This window comes from Balaenoptera physalus, assembly GCF_965194825.1.
Source record: "Balaenoptera physalus genome assembly, chromosome: 1".
Taxonomy (NCBI): Eukaryota; Metazoa; Chordata; class Mammalia; order Artiodactyla; family Balaenopteridae; genus Balaenoptera; species Balaenoptera physalus.
The window spans coordinates 81,105,812-81,120,090 of record NC_138882.1 but is presented as its reverse complement, the minus strand read 5'-3'; the positions used below and the strand labels follow the sequence as shown (position 1 = coordinate 81,120,090).

The window sequence follows — 14,279 nt, the reverse complement described above, 5'->3', positions numbered from 1 at the left end:
GTACCCCTTCCTTTAATTGCCCCAAGGGGCAGACACCAGCCTACTTTTCTTGTGCTTAGGAGTTGTCTTCGATTGCTACATCCCTTGACCATTTCCCCCAGGAAGCCTGGCTACCCAAATGAGTAAGATTAATGCAATTTCTCCTTTTCTTTCTACTCCCAAAGGCAAGAACAGTGAGCTATTTTTTTATTCCTATGAGTTTATTCCTATTCACTACAAGGATATATGGGAAAGACTCCAGAATCTTACAAAGATCTTACAGTCATGGCTTTATGCTGTGGTATTTTATTCTCATAACAAAGTATAGGTATGTGGCAAACTGGTATAAGCAACAGGGACAGTACCTAATTTATAGGACTGTTGTAAGGATCCATATGAAAAGTGCATGTAAAGGACTTAATATAATCGTGGCATGTAGACACTGCCCAATAAATATGAACAATTGCAGTTTATATATAATAAGAAGAGACCAGTTTACTTCCCCAAATTATCTGTCTCACTGTTTTCACCAGTTTCTCACCCAAAACACACACCCTTAGTGATAAGGCTATTAGTGCATTGTGACCCCTTTTCTCAACACCTGGGCTTTTATTGCAGATGACTTTCAAACTTCTGCCTGGGATTCACACTAAAAAACATGTTTTCTCTCTTAATCTAGTACATACAATTATTTCACAAGACAAGATTTACCCTTGCTATTTGTGATTCACTCTGATAGTTTCTGTCCTATCCCAGTCTAGTCTGTTTCATTAAAAAAGAAATACTTGTAGTGATCCAATTAAATTAATTTCTCATCTTTTAATGAACCTATCATTCTAGTTTGCAAAACACTGTTTTAGAGGGAGTCTGGGCAGAACAAACAAATGTTTGCCTTCTGAAGACTTGCAGGCTGGGTGAGAACCATGTGACCAGATAGCAATCGACTCATCTGAGCAACTCCTTTCATATTACCTTTGAAAACAAAATATGTCTACATACCTAGAAGAATGGCCAAAATCTGGACTACTGGTAGTGCCAAATGCTGGTGAGGATATGGAGCAGCAGATACTCTCGTTCATTGCTGGTGGGACTGCAAAATGGTATAGCTACTTTGGAGGACAGTTTGGCAGTTGCTTTCAAAGTTAAACATACTCTTAAGCTATGATCCAGCAGTTGTGCTCCTTGGAATTTACCCAGAGGAGCTACAAACTTACGTTCACACAAAACCCTGCACATGGATTATTATGGCAGCTTTATTTGTAATTGCCAAAACTTGAAAACGGTAAAGATGTCCTTCAGTGGGTGAATGGATATATAAACTGTGGTACATCCAGACAGTGGAATATTATATAGCACTAAAAAGAAATGAACTATCAAGCCATGAAAAAACTTGGCTTAAATGCACATTACTAAGTGAAAGAAGCCAATTTGAAAAGGTTACATGCTGTGTGATTCCAACCATGTAACATTCTAGAAAAGGCAAAACTAAGGAGATGGTAAAAAGATCAATGGTTACTAGGGGTGGGAAGTGGGGGGAGGGATGAATAGGCAGAGCCCAGAAGATTTTTAGGGCAGTGAAAATACTCTGTATGATAATATAATGATGGATGCATGTCATTATACATTTGTCCAAACCCATAGAGTGATCCCTAAGGTAAACTATGGACTTTGAGTAATAATGATGTGTCAATGTAGCTCATCAGTTGTAAGAAATGTACCACTCTGGTGGGAGATGTTGATAATGGCTATGCATATGTAGGGGTAGTGGATGTATGAGAAATCTCTGTACCTTTCTCTCAACTTTGCTGTGAACCTTAAACTACTCTAAAAGACTAAAGTATTAAAACACAAAAACAAAACCAAAAAAACAAAAAGTGTGTTAAGTTCACAGTTGGCATAGTTTAAAAATAGGACTTTAATTAAAAAAAAAAAAAGTTTACTGAGCACCTGTGATGTGTCTGACCCTGTTGTTGGCACTGGGAATATTGAGATAAATGGAAAGATCCCCCTCCTTCAGGAATTCACAGATTAGTTGGGGAGACTGCTAGGTAGACAGTGTTTGTGTGGTGAGAGCTATGAAAAGGGCATGCACAGGGTCTAATGGAAAAACAGAACTGTCACTTAGCTGAGATTGGGTGATGAGAGGTGGTGGTGAGAAGTGTTTCTGGATTAAACATCAGAATCGATGGATGAGTTGGAATTAGCCTGGAGATGGGTCTGCATAAATTGGGGAAGGGACTGTGTTACTAAAAGAAATTGGATTAAGATTCAACTAAAAGATACCAAGTGTCTATTACGTACCAGATAATTTAAACACTTTATCTAATCTCCTACGTAAGCCTCATATGAGATTCTCACTTCATAAATGAGGAACTGGAGACTCGGAGATGTTAAATGACTTGCCCATAAAAATGGGGAAGCTGGATTTTAACTCCTCTTCTTAGACTTTCTTTGTCCTCTGTGCTTCTGCTTTTAAAAGTGATATAGGGAAAGTTAATCAGATCTTCTTGCTCAATTTCTCTTAGTGTCACTATGAAAAATAAAACTCTGGGCTGAAAAGTGCTTTATTGTATGCAGGGATATCTGGCCTTACTCTGAATTCTCCAAACTTGCTCCAAGCATAGCACTGGATAGGACAAAGGAGCTAAGACCCTTCCCTACCTTCTCCTCCTCTGGTGGGAGACTGAATTCTTGAGTAGTTAAGAACATGGCTCTGGGCTCAAATCACATCTCTGCCACCCTCAAACTGTATAACCTTTAGCAAGTTACTTTGCACTTTTAACTGTACAGTGTGGTTAATAAAGGTACCTAATTTATCAGGCTGTTGTGAGATTCAAAAGAGAAAAATAAATGTAAAGTGCTTACTGTAGTGCTGGCATGTAGAAACTGCTCAAGAAATATTTGCAATTAAAGCATTATACCCAGGAGAGGCAACTTCACTTCCATAAACTCAAGTTTGGTTGACATGTCAACTTCCCTAAAGCTCACACTGTGAGTGAAATAGAAACTGACCCAAGGGGTCACGGCTGGAGCAGTCACGGTAGAAACCCAATTTTTATGCTCCTGGACAGTGCTTTGAATCCCTGGAACACTACAGGCACATTGACATTTGGAATGTGGGAGCATACCGCACTCAGGAGCTGAAGTGGAAGGGAGGGATGAAATAATGGAGTAAGGAAGAGGAGGGGAGAAGGAAGTAGGAAAGGGAAGGAGGAAGGAGATGATTTGGCTGGATGTAGATGAAGATATAGAGCAGCCAGAAGGACAGAAGAGGGGGAAAGATGGGTGGAGGGAGAGAGGGAGGAAGAGAGATGGGGGAGAAGGAAGCAAGAAGAATAATGAAAGATTAAGAGATATGGCAACATATGGTAAAAGAAATAACATATGGCAGGTGTAGTTATATAATGTTTTCTCTTCAAAGGCATCTGCTTTGTGAACTGTGAGTCATGGAGGAACCATTACAAAAGGGTAGGTACTCCTTTCCTCTCTTTGAAGTCAAAGCTGGGGATTGTGAGAAAGCAGCCATTAAGATGTTTTTTTCCTCCATCTTTGGTACTCTATGAACCTTGTTCCATTTCACAGGTAGTTAATGCTCCCAGATATATCTAAGCTATAAGCTTAGGTGTCCAGGCTACTTGAGTCACAGACAATGAAAGATGAGCCCACAGGGTTAGAATTTTGTCACAAAACCAGAGAATCTTAGAATTACAAGAATCCATGCAGTAATCTCTTCAACATATTCAGTACATTTGGCAGATGGCCAACCAGGTCCAGTACGGACACCTTTATTGGCAGAGTTCATAAAAAAAATCAGACTATTCTTTTTAAAAAAAATTATATTTTAGATACATTAATATACAATTTTTCAGTCCCCTGGCCAAAATAAAATCTAGACTGTAAATTTATGGCAAAAACAAATTCAAAATCAGACTATCTTTATTGGACACCTTTTTTTTTTTAATATACATTTATTTATTTTTGGCTGCATTGGGTCCTTGTTGCTGCACACGGGCTTTCTCTAGTTGCAGCAAGTGGGGGCTCCCCTTCGTGGTGGTGCTCAGGCTTCTCACTGCGGTGGCTTCTCTTGTTGCAGAGCGCAGGCACTAGGTGCGCGGGCTTCAGTAGTTGTGGCGCACGGGGTTAATTGCTCCGCGGCACGTGGGATCTTCCCAGACCAGGGCTCGAACCCGTGTCCCCTGCATTGGTAGGCGGATTCTTAACCACTGCGCCACCAGGGAAGTCCTATTGGATACCTTTAACAGCTATAAACTTTGCTCATTTTTGTGTTGAGCTAAATTTTGTCTTTGGTAACTTTCACACACTGAACCTAATGCCACCAGCCAAAGCAACTGAGAAGTGAGTGAATTCCCATTTCTTTATGACAGACCTTTAGACACTGACTAGACATCCACAGTCCCTTTAGACTGTTCTTCATTTTGATAATTTCAGACCCTTCCCCATTTTGAATGACCTCTTCTGGACAAGATGCAATTGTAAATGCTCCTCTCCCGTCAGGGTGCTCAGAGCAATATCAAACAGCATAGTGGACCATTTCTGGTAACCAAGGCAGAGTAAGGTAATAGAGACTGCTCACCCATCTCAACACATACTTACATACTTCAAAGACTTGTAGATGCTGAGTGAAATGTAACATAAAGATTATAAACAACGCAGTCAAGTTCAAGCCTGCCTGTAACAAAGAGAAGCATTAAACCCATAATAGCAAGAGTGAGGTGACAGAGTGGCAGCTCATTTGTGTTCTTGTCCTGGTTATGCCTAGGTGCTGGGGGCTGGGTGTCTCTTGCCCATGTGGGGACCAGACACTTTGCCTTGGGATCATGGGAGATGGGGCTCTGCAAAAGAGGTCCCCTGCATAAAGCTGGATCCTCTAACAGATGAAAAGTCTATGACTGAGGGACAAGAAAACCCTGCCCACTGGCCCTGGGAAGTGATGAAAAAACTTGCTAGGTCCTTGGGTAAAATTTAAAAAAATATCCTGGGGAAATTAAAACCCCAGGCTTGTGATATGCACTGGTGTGAGGCCTTGATATTTTGTTGTCTGCATAGAGTGTGAACTACATGCTAAGAAATTAACACAAGAACTGATCCGGGGCCATTGACACTCCTGGGGCCTTGACAAAAACAAATGCAAAACTGTTCTATATGGATTTTTCCCATAATCTAGGTCAGATGGGACTCCCACAGAGAAAAAAAATATAAAACATAATAAAAAATCTCTGTGGAGGACTTCCCTGGTGGCTCAGTGGTTAAGAATCCTCCTGCCAATGCAGGGGACACAGGTTTGATCCCTGGTCCAGGAAGATCCCACATGCTGCAGAGCAACTAAGCCTGTGCACCACATCTACTGAGCCTGCGCTCTAGAGCTCATGTGCTGCAACTACTGAGCTCGTGCACCACAACTACTGAAGCCCTCATGCCCTAGAGCCCATGCACTACAACTACTGAGCTCTTGCACTGCAACTACTGAAGCCTGTGTGCTCTAGGGCCTGTGTGCTGCAACTACTGAAGCCTGTGTGCCTAGAGCCCGTGCTCCACAACAAGAGAAACCACTGCAATGAGAAGCCCGCACACCGCAACAAAGAGTAGCCCCCGCTCGCCACAACTAGAGAAAGCCTGCACGCAGCAACGAAGACCCAACGCAGCCAAAAAAAAAAAATCTCTGTGGAGATGACACAATAAGAAGTACAAATTATATTGGTAAAAGAATCAGTAGACACAATAAGAAAACTCACATCCCATGAATTAAAGATAAAATAATGTGAAAAAGATAATAAGTATGCTCAAAATGTTTAATGAGCTAAAAAAAGGAATAGAAGCCACAATAAAAAATAGGACAGCATGACAAAAAGAAGGATTAAACAAATCAAATAAATCTCTGAGAACTGAGAAATTAGTCAATATTAACAAGTCAATGTACAAGTTAAATAGCAGAACAGAGATGATTGAAGGTAAAGTTAGTGAAGTAGAAGATAGCTCTAAAGAAATTACCCAAAATGCACTAAGAGAAATTAAAAAGAAGGAAAGTATAAAAATGAGCTAAAGAGATGTAGAGGAGAGAAGAAACTTCAGTATATAGCCAATCGAAAGTCTAGAAGAAAATAGCAAGGGTAATGCAGAAGGACCCATCAAAAGATAATGAAATGAGAATATTCCAAACTAAAGAAAGAGGTAAGGGTTCCACTTAAAGAAGTACAACTACTCCTGAGTTGATAAATGAACACATTTTCAGTTTGGGGTCATTACAAACAATGCTGCTATGATCATGTCTCTTGGTATACGCAGGTGAGGCAGGAGATAGATGGGCTCCAGGCTAGGCATTTGCAACTAGCCTCCTGTTTACATTTCTTGAAGAAGGAGGCAGGTGGGATCTAGGGTAGATATTTACAACCAGCCTCCTGTTTGCACTTCGAGATGAAAATAACAACAGGAACAGGGTAAATAGCCAGGCTTTGTCTCCTGTGGACACCTTAAGGTAACAGTCATGGTAGGGACAGAGAGGGGCTAAACCCTGTTTGAGTAAAGGATCAAGAGGTCACATATTTCCCCTTCTTGGGGCAAGGGAGACATGGCACATGCACACAGAGGCTCCTTGGGGGTCAAAAAGGAGGGGGTGCCACCCCATAATAGGTGGTGCCACACACCCCCACCCCCATAGGCCTCTGGGCTGGAATCCATCTTGGACAAACAGTTGTGCACACATGTTGGGGAGGGTCCTAGGGCAGGTCAGGCGTGGAAAAAGAAACCAGATAATTGGCCAAAGGTAAACAAAGAACAAAGACCTGGAAGAACTGCCCTATATAAATGATTTTTTAAAATTAATTTTTATTGGAGTATAGTTTATATTGTATTTTAATTTTTATTGGAGTATATTGGAGTAATGTTGTGTTAGTTTCTTGCTGTACAGCAAAGCGAATCAGTCATACGTATACATATATCCACTCATTTTTAGATTCCCTTCCCATTTAGGTCACCACAGAGCATTGAGTAGAGTTCCCTGTGCTATGCAGTAAGTTCTCATTAGCTATTTACTTTATACATAGTAGTGTATATACGTCAGTCCCAATCTCCCAATTCACCCCCTTCCCCCCTCTTGGTAACCATAAGTTTGTTCTCTACATCTGTGACTCTATTTCTGCTTTGCAAATAAGTTCCTCTGTACCATTTTTCTAGATTCCACATATAAGCGATATTATACGATATTTGTTTTTCTCTTTCTGACTTACTTCACTCTGTATGACAATCTCTAGGTCCATCGCCATCTCTGCAAAAAGCACTATTTCGTTCCTCTTTATGGCTGAGTAATATTCCATTGTATATATGTACCACATCTTCCTATATAAATGATTTAACTGCCTCTTTACTGCGCTCCTCCTCATTAGGGAGGATGCCCACACCCTTTCTCTCCAGCTGTATATCTCTGCCTTGCTTCTGTCTTCAATAAACAAAGTGTTTCTCTGTGTGCTCTCCCACTTGTTGTGCTGTGCCTCTAATAATAAACTTTGCACCTATTTTTACAGTTTTTGCCTCTTTGAGAAATGCATTTTTCAGTGGGGGCATGAGCCAGGGGAACTCTGCTTCTAGCCTCTAGCCCCTGGTGGACCTAGTGGCTAGGATTCCTGATTTTCACCCCGGCTGCCCAGGTCCAATTCCTGGGCAGGGAACTAAGATCTTGCTTCAAGCCACCACTCACTGCTGCCTCTCTGAGATCACAGGCATGCATTTAGGTATGCACTCAGGAGTGGAATTGCTAGATCTAGATCTGGATTGCTGTTTGATATACATGATGCCTATTTCAGTTTACTGTGCACAGTACAGTACTGTGCATAGTATCCACGCACTGTGGGTTTACAGACTTGGTATGGAAATCTTTGAATCTAAATTTTAGATTCTCTGACTCTGCTATATGACCACAACATATAGTGCACAATTTTTCTTTGTTGAGCTATAGAACATATAGAGTATATCCGCAGTGTCTACAACTCCCGAGGCTTCGATCTACTCCAACAATGCTTGCTGGTTACACTGCTGCTATGTTAGCTTGAATACTATGTAATGGACGATGCAGTTTCATTCTCATTTTCCCTTCCGTTCTCCCTCACAACATTCTCTATCTGTGTCTCTGTCTCTCTTTCACACACACGCACAGAGCACATTCACATTCCATCTGCCATTCCAGTAAATGACAGTATTGCCTGCCATCAAGCCATCAGCTACTGTAGCTAGCCCCCCCAGTGGTGCACCCTGAGGGGAATTCAGGATGGAGAAAAATAGAATACTGGCCCTAGATCAGTGGTCCCTAACATTTTTGGCAGTAGGGACCGGTTTTGTGGAAGAAAAGTTTCCCGTGGACCCGGGTGGCGGGGTCGGGGGGCGGGGATGGTTCAGGCAGTAATGCGAGCGATGGGGAGTGGCAGACGGAGCTTCGATCGCTCACTCTCTGTTCACCTCCTGCTGTGCTGCCTGGCTCCTAGCAGGCTGTGGACCGGTACAGGTCCGCGGCCCGGGGGTTAAGATGCATATCTAAGGAATAATTTCAGTGTGCCCAGACTCTAGCATCTTCCCATACATAGGAAAGCACTAAAATCACTAACTCTAGATGTCTGTTTTTTGTGATTAGCAGTAATCTTTTGATGTTTGATTACTTTGTTTTTTTTTTTTTTAGCAAAATCTCCTATATAACCTGGCTTCTTACCTCTTCAGAGCAGTTCCTCAGAGCTATTTGAGAGACTGTCTCCTAGGCTCTAGTCCTCAGTAAGGTTCCTAAAACATACAACTTTTAGGTTGTGCCTTTTTCTTCAGTCGACAATACTCTATCTATAAACGTTTTAGGTTGACTCTCTCTTGAGAGAAGGTTTCCCAAGTATCTTCAGTTCTGAAACTCCTGGCTCTCCCTCACTCTAACCTACTTTTTCCACCTTAACAGCCCTCCCACATCCCAGCATACTCAGGTGTTCTCTGGGGGTAGTATGAGGGAAGATACATAGTACAGTGAAAAGAACATGACATTTGCGAAGAAGACACTTAAGTTACACTCCTACAGTAGATATGTATAAGCTGGTGAAAAGTTATTTAAAATCTCTGTACTTCAATTTTTTCCCCATCAATAAAATATGGATTAATACTACTTATCTTCAGTTTTTTGGGAAAAATATTTGAGTGCCTAAACTGTCCCAGGGACTATTCTAGGTGCTGAAGACAGCAGTGAACAAAATCAGTAAGATACCTTGTGGATATTTACCAGGATTAAAGAAGACCATGGCTGTAAAGCACTTAGAATAGCTGTAGACCTAGAAAATGTGCTTGGCAAGTTTTTTGCTTAACAGATATTTATTGATCATCTACAATCTTCTAGTCCATGTTGTACTTACTGGGGATATAGTATTGAGTAAGACCAGGGAAACAGATCAGAAAATAAACAAGCAAAATAAGTGAGTCGGTTAGTTTCAGATAGTGATATGTGTGTATGATTCATATAAATCAGTAAGAGCAAATGAAAGTACTATGGAGATCAGTGGGGAAATTTATTCAGAAATTTAAACCAAACCAGCCTACTGAACAGTAATGCTAGGATTAAAAAGAGAATCAGAAAGTACTGCCAGGAGTAAAAAGAGAACTATGCAAATCAACATATGGTGATCAGAACCAATCAGACTACAATAGGAGACAGATGACTTTGAAGCCAGCTTGGTAAAATCAGCAGAAAGCAGGAAGTTCCCATTATTCCTCTCTCTGGGAAGAGGGGTAGGGGGTGGGGAGGTGGGAGGAATACTCACAAAGCCTTCATGATACTTGGGCTTCTGATTACTTAGTCCATAACCAATTATATTTGTGGCTATTTTTAGTCAAATCATCTGTGATTCTTGGATTCTAGTCCAACCTCACTCCCATCCAAGAAATCCCTACTCTGTTCTCTAGCTGTGATGACCTAGGATTACAGACTCCCAAGGTTAAAAGAAACTATGCTAGTCATATCATTTAACCACCTCCTTCGAGTAGGAGGTGCAACCTCAGAATGCAGCTGTGAGAGAAAAGGAAATATGCTGGACCAGGAGTTAGAAGATCAAGTTCTAGTGTGGACTCCGAGATATTACTGTGTGTTGCATTGTACTCTCTTTGATTTGTTTTCCTCATTTACAAAGTAAGAATAACAATCCCTATCTCTCACAGTTGTTATGGGGATTAAACAAAATGGCATATGTGAAAGCTCTTTGGAAACCAGAAACACTCTAGAAGTCAAAGACATGATTAATCTGGGGGCGTGGATCGTAGCCATTTCCTGGGCAAAGTGGAAGTTACTATGGCTGACTTCTCCCTGCCATGGGCTGATTTTGAGGACTTGGGTAAATCACCACCTCTCTGTGCTCTGGTTTTCTGACCCCCAGTATGTGAGGGTGAGTCTTGCCCCAAAAGGTTCTTCCATGATTCCATGAGTCCCTTCCCAGAAGAAAGCAGTGAATCTTGGAATAGCTAAAAATTGACTGACTCAACCGACCTTTGGAAAAATATATTTATCTCCAGGTAATCCTAATTTTTGAAGGCTATACTGTCTGTTTTTTACTTTTTTTTTTTTTTTTTTAATTTTTGGCTGTGTTGGGTCTTCGTTTCTGTGCGAGGGCTTTCTCTAGTTGCGGCAAGTGGGGGCCACTCTTCATCGCGGTGCGCGGGCCTCTCACTATCGCGGCCTCTCTTGTTGCAGAGCACAGGCTCCAGATGCGCAGGCTCAGTAATTGTGGCTCACGGGCCCAGTTGCTCCGCGGCATGTGGGATCGTCCCAGACCAGGGCTCGAACCCGTGTCCCCTGCATTGGCAGGCAGATTCTCAACCACTGCGCCACCAGGGAAGCCCCAACTGTCTGTTTTTTGTTCTTGATAAAAAATAGTTCTTGTCTTTATGTCTGAAAAGATGATAGTACTTGAAAATTTAAAGATACAGATAAACTAAACAGAACTGTGCAAGTTTTTAAAGGGAGGTTGGAAATTTCAAGAATGCAAAGTTAGATATTGTTCCATGATTCATATAACTATTTTTCTTTTTATTTCCGTCTTCATAGCTTCCCTCCCTTCCAGGCTTCTATCCACTATTCGGGCAATTTTGTATCCTGATTTAATCACTTAACCCCTTACTTGAAATAATAGAAATAATTTTTCCATGTTATGGCAAACAGCTTTGGGGCAACATTAAGCATCATAAGATAGGCTGGGTAAGGGCTATCTCCAAGATGCCAGCCTAGAAGCAGAAGCAGGAGCAGAAGCCTATTCTCTTTAGGGCTCTCACTACAGCAGAGTGAGGGAGAATGGAAGCGTTAATGTTGGCAGAATGGGAAGAAAACATGTTCCTTGAATTCTGGCCCCTCTTTAGTGGATTGAGGAGAAGACACAGAGAGACAGACTTGTGAACATGTCTATAATTACAAGCTCTGATACGTGCCGGGAGGAAAGGTTTACAAAGCTAGCTGGTGTACAAGGAGTGGAGATGGGGTTGACCTAGTTCTTCTGCCTTTGTTCACACAGTCTGGGAGGTCTGAGACGACTCCCCTGAGAAAATGACTTTTGAGCTGAGATCTGAGAAGGAAGGAAATAACTGTGGATTGTAAGGGAGTGAGGGGAGGAGGAGGCCAAGAGCTTTAAACAGAAGGAATTATTTGTGCAAAGACCTCAGACAGGAAGAAGCTTTGCATATTAGAGGAACTGAAAGCATATCAGCTATTATGGTCCAGTACAGGTGAGACTAGGGTGAGAGATGGTGCTGCAAAGTAGACCAAGGTCAGACGGCACACAGTCTTGTAGGCCATATCCTGAGAAAGCTGTTTCAGGAGGTGGGGCAAAAGGATAGGGTGGTGGTGGAGGTGGAAATGTAGACAAGTGAGCACACACAAGAGATATTTCAAAAGAGGTAAAATAGAGGAGAGTTGCCGATGGATTGGATAAAAGAAGTGGTGGGGGAGGTGCCAGGGGTGCTGCCCAGGTTCAGACTCACCAAAGAGGGGCCTTCTTTTCTCACCATGATCTGAAGTTCTGAACCGCTAGGTCTTGTTGCTTTTATTTTCAGTGTGAGAAGTAGGAAGCTGGCTGTCTAGGTATGCATCATAATCTTGTCTCTGTTCTTTCAAACAGAAGTTCATATTTGGAGAGTGAATGAGTGAGGAGCCAGAGGAGAAAGTGAGCAGGCAGAGACCAGGTGGGAGATGGGAGGGGAGGAAGAGGAGAGTCTAGGGATACTCCTCCAAAAGGAGTCAGGCAAGACAGAGAAAATGGAGGAGTGGATGCAGGGACCGTGACAGGAGGGAAGAGGGGCTGGGGATGGGGACACTGAGGTGGAAGCATCTTGGGATATTAAAGCCTGAAAAATCTTAGCCAACCCAGTCCAATCCGCTCAATGTAGAACTGAGAAAATTAGGGTTAATATTATTATTGTATTATTAATGCGATGTTTGCACTTGTAGAAATTTTGGAAGACATAAAAAATGTAAAGCAGATTGAAATCATCCATAGTCTCTCTGCCTAGGGACAACCACTGCTAAGCCATGGACTTCCCTCTCACTTAAAAACTTTTTTTTTTTTTTTTTTTTGCATCTTTAACATGGTAGAAGTTATACGATAGATACAACTTTATGTCCTGTTTTTAAAACTTACAGAGTGGTTGTAAAGTTTTCCACGTGCTATCCTTAACTCTACGATGAAAAAGGAGATTTAGACAAGCCGGTTGTGAGAAACACTTGAGTGACTGTGTCAGGATTCCTAGGACACCGACCAGGGCTCTTTGCAGCTCAAACACCTAACGAGGAGACAGACCATCTGGCAGATGAAAAAGGGACCCCTGGACTGGACTGGGTTGGAAGCAAACCCCGGGCAAGCCAGAATGGGAGTCCTGCCTGCGTCCAGGCTTGGGAATTGGCCAGCAACCTGGTCAAGTTCAGGCTGTTCGGGGCCTGTGGAAACCAGGGGCTGGTGGGAGGGCGTGGGGGGCGGGGAGGAGGGAGGGGCCGGGGGAGGAGCCTGAGGTCCGTGGTCTGAGAGCAGAGCTAGCAGCTCCGCGACGTTCCGTTGCCCAGCGACGTGGGGTGCCCGCTGTTTCTGTTGTTCTGGAGGCTCCCCCAGATTTAGGGACGTTCTGAGGATGAGTGGAACAGGGGCGCCCGGGTGGAGGGCTTCGAGAGGGAGCCGGGCTGGGAAAGGGGCCGACGCTCGCTGCCGGAGGGTGGAGACAGATGCACCTTGGAAAGTCGGGAGCTTGATCCACCCGCCCGAGAACCTGATGCTCCCCGCCTCCTGCTCCTCGGCCCCGGGAGAGGGAGCTTGGCTCAGAGCTAGTAGACGTCACCCCTCCTTACCAAGCCCATCTGTTTGTTTGTTTCTTTTTTTCTTCCTTCTCCTCCCTTCTTTGCTCTGCCAACCGCTCCCTCGGCCCCTCCGACCTGCATTCTCTCCAGCCCCGCAAAGGCATTTCCCCCTCCGCTGCCTCCAGATCTCGTCCTTCGCCAACAGCAGCTGGATGCGTACGGACGGCCTGGCGTGGCTGAGGGACCTGCAGGCCTACACTTGGCGCAATGACTCGGACACCATCTGCTTCCTGAAGCCCTGGTCCCAGGGCACATTCAGCGACCAGCAGTGGGAGCAGCTGCAACAAACATTTCAGGTTTATCGCAGAAGCTTCACCAGGGACATACGGGAATTCGTCAAAATGCTGCACATCGACTGTGAGCTGAGGGATGGGATCGTGGAGAGTTGCCCGGGGGAGACAGTGGATGCAGGAGCCCAGCTGGGAGGTTCTGGCCCCACCTGATAAGATTCTCTCCTCTCTCCCTTCTGATTTCCACTGCTGCCTGAGAGGTCTCAGCTTGACTTGTCAAAATACCCCTTGTTCCTCCTGCTACAGGTCACGCACTCTCATTTACATGAACTCTGGGTCCCCAGTGTAAACCTCGCGCCAATTTCTTCCACCCTTTTCAATCTTTTAAGCCCTTCATAGCTCTCTCTCCATTCCTCTCCTCAGACCCCTTTGAGATCCAGGTATCTGCTGGATGTGAGGTGCTCCCGGGGAACACCTCAGAAAGCTTCATCCGTGTAGCATTTCAAGGAAGAGATGTCCTGAGTTTCCAGGGAACGTCTTGGGTGTCAGCTCCAGATGCCCCACCTTGGGGCCAGATGGCCTGCACGGTGCTCAACCAGGACCAAGGGACCAGGGAAACAGTGCAGTGGCTCCTCCACGACATCTGCCCCCGATTTCTCAGAGGCATCCTGGAGACAGGGAAGTCCGAGCTGGAGAAGCAAGGTCAGCCT

General features: G+C 43.7%; 1 protein-coding gene across 3 annotated transcripts in view; it reads left to right on the top strand.

The window, feature by feature from the left end:
• CD1D (CD1d molecule) overlaps window positions 1-14,279 on the top strand; it is a 47,054-nt gene that overhangs the window by 25,847 nt on the left and 6,928 nt on the right. For 2 of the 3 annotated variants that reach the window (XM_082423907.1, XM_082423906.1), the window contains exons 1-2: window positions 13,002-13,696; window positions 13,993-14,271. In XM_082423907.1, the coding sequence (XP_082280033.1) occupies window positions 13,117-13,696; window positions 13,993-14,271 (859 nt within the window). In that variant the 5' untranslated portion in view covers window positions 13,002-13,116. Of the gene's footprint in view, window positions 1-13,001; window positions 13,697-13,992; window positions 14,272-14,279 lie in introns of those variants that run through there. The other variant, XM_082423908.1, reaches the window with a different exon arrangement.